We start from the raw sequence: 15,350 nt of genomic DNA, 5'->3' as shown, positions 1-15,350 counted from the left end.
TCTGTTATCAAATATTGGTCACTCGAGAATATCGTTACAGCATTAAATTGAACTTAACTTATCAGAGTATACCTGCTTCCTTGAGTTAATCTAACTTAATGATAACAAACAACTCAAATAAAACAACTCCAGAAAGTACAATACACTGCTTTTATTCCAAATATTACAAAGAATGGAAGTCCTGAATGAAGGATTACACATAAACCATGCATAAACCATATTTGATGTAACACACATGTAGGTATATGGTATATAGTTGTGATTTAGGGATGGATGGGGTATGTTACTTTGTACACGTTTTTTAACTGGCGTGTAGAAATCTGTACATAGATCTGTACATGTTGGTTTTGTTGATGGATATTCCAAATTACTGATTTATTTACTGGTGTTGTGTTGACTGAACTATGTCCTGTATTCTCCTCTGTGTAGCAGTTTGTATGAAGTTCCATGGATACTGTATGAGTGACTGTTGGTATGAGTATAGAGCAGCCTGGATGTTCCCTGTCATCTGTTGACAGATCCCCAGGATCTCCCAGGAGATGTCTCTGAATAGAGCAGATATATACATTCCCTGATCGTGGTGGACTAGGACCTGTAGCTCATCTAGAGCTGCTTGTGATAATGTTGTATCAATGTGTCTGTAACACAAGAACTCGAGGAAGTGTAACATTACAAACACTGGGATAAATAATACAGCCAATCTGTTTTGTAAAGCAGAATGTTGTTCTGGTATTAGTTCACTGATACAACAGTTTGTTATGTTTAGTACTATATCGACTGCTACAGCCTGTCTCATCTTTGTAGACCATGACTGCCCCCCTACAGCCTCAGTATACTTCTCTCTGTCTACATGTCCATTATACATCAGATATGGCTGTGCTAACTTGACCTTTGTCATCTCTATAACAGATAAAGCTTCCCTGTATCTGAGTGTCTTGTAATAATACATGGCAATGTACAACATGTCAGATACACACCCAAACTTGGCTGCTAATTTCAGCAAGTGACAGGACTGTTTGTCTGCAATATACATCTGTTTGTTGACACCTGTATTAGTGTGCATGTTCTGTATTAATAGAAAAGTGCTCTGAAGGTGGAAGGCTGTAAATCTCTGTATCATTACAGCTTGGTGATGTGTCATTGGTGACTCCACAAACTGTTCTATCATGTGTATGACTTTGGTTGTTCGATACAGAGACCTAGCTGGAGTTGGAACAGCTGAGAATATCATGAAAATTAATTGCATATCAAAATCAACTTCAGACCTAATCATACTATCATCTGTACAAATAGAAAGTCTAGGATTGTACAGGACATCAAAAATGTATGACCTGATAGAGGAACTCTGTAACAGACAGGCCAGACCTTTCTTGTACAATTCATGTAACTGTAGGAACAATCTGTTTTGTGCTGAGCCATTGACCTTGGTCAGAAACATGTTGTTTTGTGGGATGAAAAAGTTTGGGCAGATCCCTTTATACACCCATTTAAGGAGAAGTTTGAAGCAGATCCAGAAACCGGCCAGGAGATTTTGTGGACACCAGTGAGGCAATGTGTTTTGTTGAATCGCCCAGAAAACTGTTGTCTTCATGTGATAGGAACACAACAGTTTATTGGTTTCTTCTGATTGTTGATTTAAAACTTCTTTTAAGAAAAGTTTTAACAACCCATATGTCAAAAATTGACAGTGGTTCATTGATGACACAAGTTTATATTCTGCCAGTGAAAAAGAAATTCTCCATTCTTCATTTTCATGTGGTCCTAATGGGTGTCCTATTGCTACAAAGTGAAATCCATTTCTGACAATGTCATCAACAACTTCAGGATCAGGCCATGAGTGACATCTGTCTATCAATGAGGAGGCAGATTGAGGCCAAAAGTCACTAAAGAAACAGTGAGCATTGTCATATTCTTTTCCTCCTCTAACACCACTACCACAGGGTCCATGTACAGAAGAATTGGGAATTACTACTGAACAAGTTAACTGTCTGTATATAGAACTAGATATATAGACTCTGTCATTCATTCTGACACATGCTGATTGGACATATCTCTTTGTAGTTGGTGTCAGTAACTGAAGTAGAGTGAATCCTGGTGGACTTTCAGAACTGTCAGAGAGAATTAAGGTTGTATTGGCCGTGTTGTAATACTCAGACTGAGACATGTTCATGATCACTCGGTGGTTGTTGTACCAGTACATCATGTCAATATCTGATCCCTTCAGTCTGAACCCTTCTCTCCTACTTCCACTCACCATCATAACGACCCTATTATTTGTTATCAGTCGGTTCTCTAACATCTCCTCGAAGTCATCTATTTCCCTCCTGATTGCCATGATTTGTGAGGTCCCCACGATATCACACAGTCCCAGAAACATGGACTCCGACATGTTCTGCAGTCCCTCACATCTGTTGTTATTTGAAAGTATATATTGGAAACTTATATTTCTGTTTCTCATTTTAATTTTTCACAATAATATCATAATACTAACAAATCAAATTCAGTAGATAGAAAAGGTAGTCTTATTGCATACACTAAAGAAACAACTAGGATACCAATTAATGCACTTACATTTGTGGGGGGAAAGACTCCATATTGAAAGAAATCACATATCTGTTGAGGAGAAAGTTTATGCTGCTATTTTATTTTAGGTGCTGCTATTTTCTTGTACAACTCTGTATTGAAAACGGAAGGATATCATTTAAGGAAATAAAAAATGTTTGGATTATAAAGGATTAATTTTATTAGTAATTGTTTAAAAAACATGTTCCAGTATATAAAAATACAAAAATTCCATAAACTAAATTAGAAACTATTTGCTGTCAGAGGAAGAGGGGATTATAGGATTCATGGTCCTACAATTTTGTCCGTCCTGCTTTGGTTAAAAATTTACAGTAAGGTGAAATGAATTAACTTCAATACTTGTTCAGACTCGACTGGGAATTTATTTGGACTGGATTGTGAAAATATTTCAAATTAAGATATGCCAATTATATTTTTGAAGAAACAAAAGTAATATAATTCAGGTTTTTTTTGTATTAATTTTCAAAATAAAGCAGTTTGTTTGTTGATATCTTTCCATAATCATTTTACAGTATTTAAAATTAGTACATGTACAAAAACACAGTTTGTGCCTTTGATTACAAATGGCATGAAATATCCAATCCTAAGACAAGTTGTTTTTGTACTTACCGTACACGTATGTAACAGGAAATACAAACCGGTTACAGGAAAGACAAAACGTTAACACTGGAAAAACAGTACTGTATTTTACAACAGAAATGTCTCTTCGTTACAGATTTAAAGATTATTGGAAAATATAAAATGCATCAATTTAACTGTTATTGAATTTGTATGAAATTCATTGAAAACTAACAGATTAATTGTCTGAGAACAATAAAGCTTATTGTTGAGAACAATTACATTTTAAATGTTTATGTAAATGTAAAGGCCTACTGTAAACTAATTCCTCTTCAGATCCACAGCACCCATTTCAGTTACAAATTTTGGTACATTTTGTTAAAATGAATGGCCATACCATCTTTAAATGTAGGATGATTTGGAATTATTGAAAACTTTGCATTTTTGAAAATTTTCTTAAAAATTATTTCCCCAGAAATGCTAAAACTTGAAGTATCCTCAGGTAGAGTAGATTCAAGTATGTTCATAATCATAATCCCTGTTAGGATGGAACCACAATTGGGGTTTGAATTTTACATAGGAATAAATAGATAAAATGAGTTGTGGCACAGGAAAGCAATATGTTCCCTCAGGCCTTTAAAATGTTGGTATTATTTGTCAATTTGAAATAGACTTTTGCAGCAGATTTCCATAGAATCCCTCAGAGAGTACCTTTGATTTTGACAGACATTTTCCCCAATTGTTATTTTTAGATTAATCTCTTTTATTTGTAGACAATAAGCTGATTAATGTCTGATAATGAAGATTGACCAATAAGCATTGTCATGTGTAGGGTATACAATGTACCCTATCTCTGTTGACTGGTAGCCTACACTCACTCTGTATGAGCTCTCAGTGATGTCTGTTTTGTGTTGTGTAGGGTATACTATGTACCCTATCTCTGTTGACTAGAAGGCTACAGTATGAGGTCTCAGTGATGTTTGTTTTGTGGTGTTTCAGAACCGTGCCAGTGATCCGCCAAAGTATAAACAGGACAAGCAGCGACAGCCAGCCTCCAAATGTGTACAGGAAGCCGCGGAAGGACTCCTCACCTGTATCATACAACACGTGGTAATCATTATATTTGTCTGTCATTGTCTTGTATCATACAACTCATGGTAAATACCTGTATCACACCTTTATCATTATAAAGTGTGTCATACCTTTGTCATTGTCCTTTATCATACAACACATAGTAAATACCTGTATCATAGATATAACGCACCTGTATCATACAACACGTAGTTATTACCTGTATCATGCATGTATCTCATCTGTATCATACAACATGTTGTAAATTCCTGTATCATACATATTTCTCACCTATATCATACAACATTTAGTAAACAGCTGTATCACACTGTGTCATTGCCCTGTATCATAGTAGCATGTAGTAAATACCTGTATCATCCATGTATCTCACCTGAATCATACAGCAGGTGGTAAATACCTGTATCATGCATGTGTCTCACTTGTATCATACAACACATAGTAAATAACTGTATCGTGCATGTATCTCACCAGTATCATACAACACGTAGTAAATACCTGTATTATGTATGTGTTTCACCTGTATCATACAACACATAGTAAATAACTGTATCGTGCATGTATCTCACCAGTATCATACAACACGTAGTAAATACCTGTATTATGTATGTGTTTCACCTGTATCATACAGCATGTTATAGATACCTGTATCATGCATGTATCTCACCTCTATCATACAACACATAGTAAATACATGTATCGTGCATGTATCTCACCTCTATCATACAACACATAGTAAATACCTGTATCATGTATGTGTTTCACCTGTATCATACAGCACGTGGTAAATACATGTACCTGTAATTATATTGTTATGCCCCCTTTCAAAGAAGGGAGGGCATATTGCTTTGCTGCTGTCTGTCAGTCGGTCGGTCCACCATAAGTTTCCGTTCATTTTCTTAGCAGAGGATGAACATATTGAAATGAAATTTGGTATACAGGTTATTATGATAATATCTAGGTCAAGTTCAATATTGGGCACGATCGAGCCACTTTCGACAGAGTTATTGTCCTTGGACGTAGAAAAATTCCAGTTATTTGCAGTTTCCGCTCATTTTCTTCGCAGAGGATGAACATTTTGAAATAAAATTTAGTATACAGGTTTATCATGATTATTTCTAGGTCAAGTTTGATATTGGGTACGATCGAGCCATTTTTGACAGAGTTATGGCCCTTGGACTTAGAAAATTCCAGTTGTGTGCAGTTTCCGCTCATTTTCTTTCTGGATGTTTCCCAGGGAGGAGGGCATAAGTGTCTCACAAACATCTCTTGTTTTATATCGCCTTGTATCATATATTTGTACAACTGTCCTGAATTAATCCTTAGTCAGACCAAGAATATCTTGTGATTTTGTTGCCCTGGATCACTTGATTTCATTTCTCTGTATCAGACTGCATCATCTTGTTCAAAATTTTAAGGATAAGGAATCCCACTACATACCTTTACTGAAATTATTCATAACACAAACATACTCATAAGGATAAAACATCCCACATCTTACTGTTGTAATATAATTTCATTATTCAATATTTTGCCAGTATTTGTCATGTTTCCACAAGACTAAAATAATAATAGACATTAAACTGGCTATTGTCTAATAAGATACAAGCATTAATGGTTTACCTGTAATTTGACTTAGGGTGCTTTCCCCCCGCCCTGTGGCCCCGAGTCCCTGTTTTCTCTGCTGGACGAAAAATCCCTGTTAAAGTACACCAAGGGGAACAGCTGTTTGCCGGAACATGGCTCCCCCTTCAGATACTATGTCCTGGAAAATGCCATCGTCGTGGGATTGTTGGAACAGCCTCTGGGAAATATTGAAGGTATATATGTTGGAACAGCCTCTGGGAAATATAGAAGGTAAATATGTTGGAACAGCCTCTGGGAAATATAGAAGGTAAATATGTTGGTACAGCCTCTCGGAAATATTGAAGGCATATATGTTGGAACAGCCTCTGGGAAATATAGAAGGTAAATATTTCTGTCAATGTAAGATAGTGTCATGTGAATAGGTAGAACAAGCTATGAGTATGCATGTAAATGTGAAGGTAATGAACAGAATGTGCTATAAACAGAGAAGGTGGTTCCCCTTAGAGGATCATTCAGACACACAGCTGTATCCTGATGGTGTCGGTTTGGTACGTCCCCTGTCTCTGGTGGTTTGTCTTGTATATAACAGTAAATCTACATGTCTACATGTAGCAGATATTTGAAGCTTGTGTATTTCAGGAATGATGGAACCTCATGATCAATTGACTTCTGTTGTAGACCTGTTGCCCACGGTGACGGCTCTGATTAGGGGACCGTTTGGTCGACACGCTTGGGTGATGCAGCTTAGACACTCCCCACGGATCAAGCGGGTGAGTTCTTCCAAATTCTGTTGTCATAGATTTCTTATAAAGTATTGGGATGACTTAGGTAATTATAACACATGTAATTGTGGCTAGTAATCATTTTATGATTGCTTATTTTCAAGGGTTCGTCCGAATCCCACCTAAGTGATCCTGGCCGACCTATGCCAGTGGAGAACGTGGGAACTCATCACAGCGTCAAGCCCAGAAACTTCCCTGAGTCTGTGGATAAAGTGACCGCCACCAAGGCGTAAATATATACAGACAACATAATCTGATTTATCACCTACCAGTTATTTGCACTGAAGCTAATTCTAAGGGTGTTGTAATACTAAGGGTGTTGTAAAATTAACTACCTAATTCAAGACATTTCCTTTTTTAGGGAGAAAAGTATTCCGACTCTGGAGTCGTTGGTAACAGATGAGAAGCGCCCAGAGCTGAACAAACTTAAGTCTTTCATTGAGAAGCAGGGTCAATTTGAATCTCAGATTGGTCAGAAAAAGCAGCAGGAGGTGAAGAGTATGCCTTTCCCCAACCAAGACACTGAGTGTAAACCTCCAAAGTAAGTAGCATAAAGTAAACCTCCAAAGTAGGTAGAATAAAGTAAACCTCCAAAGTAAGTAGCAAAAAGTAAACCTCCAAAGTAAGTAGCAAAAAGTAAACCTCCAAAGTAAGTAGAATAAAGTAAACCTCCAAAGTAAGTAGCATAAAGTAAACCTCCAAAGTAAGTAGCAAAAAGTAAACCTCCAAAGTAAGTAGAATAAAGTAAACCTCCAAAGTAAGTAGCATTAAGTAAACCTCCAAAGTAAGTAGCATAAAGTAAACCCCCAAAGTAAGTAGCATAAAGTAAACCTCCAAAGTAAGTCACAAAAAGTAAACCTACAAAGTAAGTGGTTCAATGAAAACTTCCAAAGTAAGTAGAATAAAGTAAACCTCCAAAGTAGGTAGAATAAAGTAAACCTACAAAGTAATTAGCATAAAGCAAACCTCAAAAGTAAGTAGAATAAAGTAAACCTCCAAAGTAATTAGAATAAAGTAAAACTTCAAAGTAAGTAGCATAAAGTAAACCTCAAAAGTAAGTAGAATAAAGTAAACCTCCAAAGTAAGTAGCATAAAGTAAACCTCCAAAGTAATTAGCATAAAGTAAACCTCCAAAGTAAGTAGCATAAAGTAAACCTCAAAAGTAAGTAGCATAAAGTAAACCTCCAAAGTAAGTAGCATAAAGTAAACCTCCAAAGTAAGTAGTTCAATGAAAACTTCTATTTGAAAGTAAGTCCTAATGTGTAAACCTCCAAAGTAAGGAGTAAAGTGTAAACCCACAACGCAAGTACACGCAGTAAAGTGTGAACCCTTTTTAAAAATAAGTAATGAGGTACAGTTGATAAATAGGTACAATCAGAAATGCACTAAATCAAATCCACGCTAACTTGTTAAAAAATCATATTCCACTAAATATCGTACATGCTAAATGTACTACGTTTACAGCTGTAATATTTTGATAATGCAAAATATTGAGCTTGGGTTCAATATATTATGCGATATAATGAAACCAGTTGAATATATTGCTGCAAAATATTGAACCCCCCTATAAAATATTGAACCCCAGGTTCAATATATTATTGGCGTGATATATTGACCCCCCCACTCCCCCCCCCCCCCCCCCCTCTGATTTTTATTGCTATTGGAGAGAAGGTTCAAAATATTATGGACATGATATTTTGAACCCCCTCTAATTTTCAGTGCTATTGGAAAGGGAGTTCAAAATGCTATGGCCGCAATATTTTGAACCCCCTACCTATTTCCAATTTCTATTGGAGAGGGGGTTCAAAATATTATGGCCGTGATATTTTGACCCCCCCCCCTCCCCCTCTAATTTTCAATGCTATTGGAAAGGGGGATCAAAATGCTGTGGGTGTGATAAATTGAACCCGCTACCTATTTCGAATTCCTATTGGAGAGGGGGTTCAAAATATTATGGCCACGATATATTGAACCCCCTACCTATTTCCAATTCCCATTGAAGAAGGGATTCAAAATATTATGGCTGAGATATTTTGAACCCCCCTCTAATTTTTATAGCAATTGGAGAGGGGTTTCAAAATATTATGGCCATGATATTTTAAACCCCCCTCTAATTTTTATTGCTTTTGAAGAGGGGGTTTTAAATATTATGGCTGCGATATTTTGAACCCCCCTCCTATTTCCAATTTCCTTTGGAGAGGGGGGTTCAAAATATTGTTTGTTTGGAATTGCCTCTTGCCTCTTTGAAATACCCATCGCTGATAAAATTATATTAGTAAAAAATGAAAAATAACTTTTTTTATGACAGAGATTTTTATATTTTACCATTTTTTAATTAGTTAAACTTCAAGTTTAAAAATAAAATATAATCCCTCCCTCCCTCCTGGGTCTAATAACCTCTAGGGGGCAATTCCAAACAAAACATTTTTTTAAAGATGGCATAATATCTTGGAATTTAAAAAAACAAGAGGCCCAATAGCCACATCACTAATATTAGCGTCAATAGTCATAACTTTTGTCAAATCACCATTATAAAGTCCACACAAATAAAATCTTGACAATTCAGTAGAATAAAGATACAGTTTAAAGAAATCATTTCTTTCCTATTTTATTCTAAGCAATTTGATCCATCCAAATTTCAACAAAGATGAATGTAAACTACAAGAAGATGCATTGTTACAAATTTCAATAATTCAGTATATCACTGGTATAATATCTTGAACCGCCTCTACAAAGTTATATTAGATAGGGGGTTTAATATATCGCACTGAAAATTAGAGGGGGTTCAAAATATTATGACCAAAATATTTTGAACCTCTCCAAAGGGAATTAAAAAATGGAAAAATTTCCATTCAATCTATTAGGCCATAATATTTTGAACCCTCTCTCCAAAAGCAATGAAAATTAGAGGTGGGTTCAAAATATCATGGCCATAATATTTTGAACCCCCTCTTCAATGGGAATTGGAAATAAGAGGGGGTTCAATATATTGCAAACATAATATTTTAAACCCCCTCTCAAATAGCAATGAAAATCAGAGGGGGGTTCAAAATATCGCGACCATAATATTTTGAACCCCCTCTTCAATGGGAATTGGAAATAGGTAGGGTGTTCAAAATATTATGGTCGCGATATGATAGCAATGAAAATAAAAGGGGGTTTCAAAATATTGCGGCCATTATATTTTGAACCCGGGGTTCAATATTTTATTGGGGGGGGGGGGGGGGGTTGTTTCAATATTGGTGTCACTACAGTTTTAAATTTTACTATATATTCTTACCAAAATTGCACAACTTTACATACAGATTAAAAATTCAAAACGAACTTCTGGAAAAAATCCTCTTGGAATCTTTTTAAACAACGCTTCATTTACAATTTTCTAGCAAAATACACACGTGCATCCAGCAAGGCGTGAGACTTTGTTTACCTCGAAGTTACATATGTGCTCGAAAATCAAGCCCGGGCCTTTTCACCCCCCTCCGGAAACAACACGCATCAAAAATTCAAATGTCCTCGCATTATTACAAAAATTGGATAGTTAGACCTCTTACACATTTTTTTTCATCTCATAAAAAAAAATCGGCTCCTGTCGCGTGCGGAAACGCCCCGAATTTCAAAGGAAAATTCGGGAATTATTTTGGCTCAGCTATGTTTTGACGTGAACCTTCAGTGAAATACTGTTATAACACCTGCATATCGCAGCGATATTTTGATCCCGGGTTCAATATATCATGGGGTTCAAAATATTATATGACACAGGTATTGTAAACAAAACATCAAATGAAACTATGCAATTTTTGTGTATGCCAAACAAAAAACATAAAAAACGTTCATAAATATGTATTCCACAATTTGAGAGTTAAAATTTCTTTTCTTTATGTTAGTTTGAGAGCATAAACACCATTTGTAAGTATTTAACAATACATTTACAGATGTCAATGACAAAATATAAATTGATTATATATATTGATTAATTACAGAATAACAGAGGAATTTCAGGCTGCCCGTTTGTTCCTGTCTCATTATGGGTTTCTGTCACTAGAGGCTCTCAAGGTAAGTTCACAGGTCATCACCACAGCAACAGATCTATATATTGAGCATTAATATCAAATTTTGAAAGAGTTATGATTTTATAGGATTTTTTTCGGTTTTGTTTTACAAAGGAACAGAGCAACACCAGTCTTCCACCCTCCCTGGTTACCTTGGATACCACTAATCCAGGTCTGACCAATGACCTGGAGATGCTGGATACAATTACAGCCCGTGACAACGACACAGTTCATGTCTTCTATGTCAAGTCCGGCCAGCGATTGGCTCAGGACATTCTACGCAATGTGGTAAGCTGTTAGCTGTGTAAAGATTCACATAGGAAGTAGATACTACACCAAGGGGCTACAGACCAAAGAATCAATAGTTCATTGGTTGTTGTTTATTTCCTATACAAGTAAAGGGTATCAAGAATAAGTCAGAAAGTAGAAAAGTTGAACAGTACTATTGCTACAGCTTTGATGTTCTGTGTAGTATGTAATGTGCTTGTGTGAATATGAAACTTAATTTAAAACTTCATGTCAGACCAGCCTTTCTGTAAATTTGACCCTAAAAAGGGGTATTTAGCTAAGTTTATGTGTGGTTATTTAAAACACTGTGAATCACATGAAGTCTGTATTCTTTCTTGGTAATTTGTTGACAGGGGTCTCAGCGTGGCATACAGGGCCAGTTCCTGGAGTTCCTCCACTCCCTGGACTGGCCGGTGGACGTACAGAAACACGCTGGCTGGACCGGTCACATCAGCACCAGCTGGAAAATCTCACAGCCAGAGGATATCCAAGGTACTGATCAGGATTACAATGTACAGAACAGAGGTCAATAAACTGACTTAATGAACTGACTCGAGAGAGGAGTCAGTAAACAGACTAAAGAGAGGGGTCAATAAAAGGACTCAATAAACCAACTCAAGAGAGGGGTCAATAAAAGGACTCAATAAAAGGGCCAATAAACTGGCTCAATAAACCGACTCAAGAGATGGGTCAACATAACAGTCACTGCAAAATTTATCACTGTATTGTAACATAAGAGATATTGTGTGCTGAGTGATGTTCAGATAATTTAATTTTGGTCAGAGTTACACCCCTTTGTAACAAAGTTAGGGTCATCCTGGTCAGTTTTTCTTAGAAATTTAAACATAAGGTATATCTTAGACGAAAATTGTTCACAGTAAGATGATGAATAAAAAGAGGCTCAAGCAAAAGTATATTCAATAGAAGAGCAGTATTCAGTGATTAGTATGAGGTGTTTAGAAATTTAAGCATATTGTGTTCTAACATTGCTAAAAAAGGGGAAAAATTCGGCTAGATTTATTGAAACCAATTTCTGACCTTTGAGTGCATACAGGTAAAGAAGAAATTCAAAATTGAAAGAAGCATAAAAATGAAAGGTTAAAACAATGATGCATTTTATAGCTAGTGTAGATTATAAATAATATCTGACTTTTTATTTTTGTAGAGAACGCCCCGCGTGTGGGGACGGGAGGCAGTATCTATGACGGTCAGCAACAGGTGCTGTACTGGGCGGACGTATCCTCAGAGGTCGCCTTTGTTGTCCCCTCCCTGGACCACTTCCACAGGCTGCAGAACGACGGGGGTACGTCTCTCTACTGACTCAAATTCAATCCAACAAGTGATGCAGTGGGTGCTATCACGGTGCTCTAACATCACTTTGTTCACAGTGAAAGAATTTGCAAGATTTTTAAACAATAGTGAAGATTTTTTATAACATATGGTTAAAGACTCATGAATTTATGAATAAGGAATACAGTGAAGCGTTATAATATGCATAAACTCATAAAGATGTAAAGTCTTGTGCAAAAAGAATCTGTAGACACTTTTTCCAGTTGCAGCATATTTCTGTAGACAAGAAATACAATAAGTGTTGATTTGTTCCAGACAAGTCTCCACAACTCTCTGTCAGCACCCTCAATGAGGGACCAGGGGGGACAAAGCCTACCACGCTATCCCTGGAGAGACCCCTCACTGAGCCTCGCAATAAATCCATGGAGAGTCCGAGTTCTCCCCACGATGCCCCTGCCTTCCGTACTCGACGATTCGGTCGACCGTCCACTGTGACCATTGGACCAGACACAAAATTTTTTGTTGTGTGGCTGGAAAACTTTGAGGACCATGAAAATTTTCCCACAGGTATTTCTTTACATTAGTCAATAAAGACTTTGTTACTAGTAACATTATCAAAGAGAATGTTGATGTTACCAATGAGAGCAACTCAAGGTAAATATCTGTTGCACTGATTCATGTGTTACTGGGTATTTATATTAATCAATTTGGTTATTTACTGTTTTACAGGTGACCTAATTCTGGTGACCAGCACGGGCCTGGAGCAGTGATTGTGCTGCTTATGTTGTTGATGTGGTTATTTACTGTTTTACAGGTGACCTACTTCCAATGACCAGCACGGGCCTGGAGCAGTGATTGTACTGCTTATGTTGTTGATGTGGTTATTTACTGTTTTACAGGTGACCTACTTCCGATGACCAGCACGGGCCTGGAGCAGTACACTGCGACCAGCAGCTCGTCCATGAGACAAGACAAGGACATCTTCCTGATCTACATCCACGCCCTACAGAACGGACTGTTCCGGATCCACATGGAGGGAAACACTGGGAAGTAAGTCAAACACTCAGTGACAGCTCAGAACTCATCACTCGTAGAATTCCGTGTATTAATGTATAATTTTACAATCATTCCACATGTTATTACAGGATTTGCAAGAGACTACAATATGATAATGGAGACAAGAGAAGTGGAAGATATTCAGTAGAAATAATGCTTTTTGTTAAATTCAACTTTTTTCGTTGCTAATACAGGATCTCCATGGCGATTCCTCTTGTTGATGGAATGGTGGTCAGCAGACGTACGCTAGGCTCCATGGTCCGGCAGACGGCGATAAATATCGGACGTCGGAAAAGACTAGAGAGCGACTCGTAAGTACTGATCAAGATGATGTATTACAATACAATGGATTCAAACAAAAGTTTTAACTACATACAAGGTTCACACCTAAGTTTTAAGATGTCTTAAGGGCGGAAACAGAAAAATCAAGAATTGACCTATTTCTGCATCAATTCATTGTCAAGAAATGTTTCCTAATATTAGGGATTGTTATTCTCTTTGTAAGGTATCAACCTCCTCATGTTAGGAGAAAAATAAAAATTCAGGAAATTGTGGACAAGTATCATCTGAAGATGACGGAATCCGAGTTCTACACAGCTTTATTCCAAGATGTTCAGAAGTGATTGCTCCTAGGAACAAATCGTGCGCTGAGGCCAAGGAAGAGTCAAATCTGATGATACGGTTTTCTAACTGATATAGAGCGAAGTTTCATGTTTATTCTCTCTGAAGAGTTATAAACACCATCAGATAGGAACTTGGACAAGATAATCATGAAATGAATATTTTAAGAAAATTTGATGTCTTCAAGACGTACTATAGATTCGGAAATAAACACGAGGAGTTAATATTTAGGTAAAATTGTGAGAGGCACATCAAGACATACCTGAAAGGGTTAATAAACAGCTGTTTTACACTCCACTTATGCCTTGTAACAATGAGAGCTGTATTCTAAGAAAACACTGATTTTGGCCAATTGCAACATTTCTCTGTTAGTTGCCAGCTTCTGTTTAGTGGTGCTAATGTTGATGAATGTGATATTATGTGAACAAACGTTATTGCATGATATATTTGGAGTATATGAAGTTGGATCATATTTTGTTTATTTTTATACAGCTAGGGTTTCTCCCCTTTGTTGATTTGAACTTCTATTGTGCTGCTAACCAAGTAAGGCAGATTTTCAAGCAACAGCTGCTGATAGGTATTACTGTTTCAGCCTGTGTTGGAAATTTCTGTATAAAATGAATGAAAGCACTACTTGCTAGCGGACATTTATTCATTTCATAACCGTCTATCAACGGATAAGATATTTAATGCAAGTATAATACATGGTTAACAGTACCCAGTTTGGTTTTAATGACTATATGAACTTAGTTATACAATCAGTGATGTACACGTACTTCATATAGTAAATGCTAATCATTTTTCTTGTGCGTCATTTAAATCATTCAACCACATGGTTGCTAACATAGATTTTGTTAGATATTTGAATAAGTGACGTAGGGTGAGATCCTACAGGCATTTTCATTGGACGCTGTATATGACAAGATTCTACAGGCTTTTTCATTGGACGCTGTATATGACAAGGTCCTACAGGCTTTTTCATTGGACGCTGTATATGACAAGATCCTACATTCTTTTTCATTGGACGCTGTATTGTACTGAATTCTAGTCACCCTCACTGAAGAGAAGAAACAATCTGTGATTCTTAAAAGATCATCCTTTATGGTGGAAATAAAAAGCACTGCAGATTTGATCAAAGTAAAACAAGATCCTGTGTAGTAGGACCAGATATCAGGATATCATGTTTAGTTGGACCAGATATCAGGATATCATGTGTAGTAGGACCAGATATCATGTGTTTAGGGTTAGATATCAGGATTTGACCTCTCATTTGTGTGCAATATTAATTATCTTTGTTCTGTGTTGTTAAATAAATGCTATTAATGATATATACTTTACACATTGTCATCGTTTGTTGACTGTAAAAGTTCAATAGAGAATCTTAAAATAGAGGCAGAACTCAATACAGTGAATGAGGAAAATGAATTATAGGTATCAATATTTGTGG

The 15,350-nt window shown here is 36.6% G+C and overlaps 1 protein-coding gene across 1 annotated transcript; it reads left to right on the top strand.

Moving 5' to 3' along the window:
• The first annotated feature begins 3,761 nt into the window (after nt 1-3,761).
• Nucleotides 3,762-15,240, top strand: LOC136269762 (ral GTPase-activating protein subunit beta-like). Its single transcript, XM_066087057.1, has 14 exons — nt 3,762-3,788; nt 4,141-4,251; nt 5,870-6,050; nt 6,496-6,587; nt 6,704-6,828; nt 6,961-7,140; nt 10,580-10,652; nt 10,763-10,936; nt 11,290-11,428; nt 12,102-12,239; nt 12,542-12,793; nt 13,126-13,276; nt 13,477-13,593; nt 13,788-15,240. Exons 1-14 carry the CDS (start codon nt 3,762-3,764, stop codon nt 13,903-13,905), a joined length of 1,878 nt encoding a protein of 625 aa, XP_065943129.1. The 3' UTR covers nt 13,906-15,240.
• The last annotated feature ends 110 nt before the right edge of the window (nt 15,241-15,350 follow it).

Source organism: Magallana gigas, chromosome 6, assembly GCF_963853765.1.
Source record: "Magallana gigas chromosome 6, xbMagGiga1.1, whole genome shotgun sequence".
In the NCBI taxonomy this organism is placed as follows: domain Eukaryota; kingdom Metazoa; phylum Mollusca; class Bivalvia; order Ostreida; family Ostreidae; genus Magallana; species Magallana gigas.
This window is presented reverse-complemented; position numbering and strand designations above follow the sequence as displayed.

Bases quoted from the DNA above. Each gene is read 5' to 3' on its own strand.
- LOC136269762 (XM_066087057.1), top strand. From the start codon at position 3,762: ATGTTCCCTCAGGCCTTTAAAATGTTG. The intron at 6,829-6,960 runs GTAAATATATAC...TTCCTTTTTTAG, and splicing joins AAAGTGACCGCCACCAAGGC to GGAGAAAAGTATTCCGACTC. The intron at 13,277-13,476 runs GTAAGTCAAACA...TTGCTAATACAG, and splicing joins ATGGAGGGAAACACTGGGAA to GATCTCCATGGCGATTCCTC.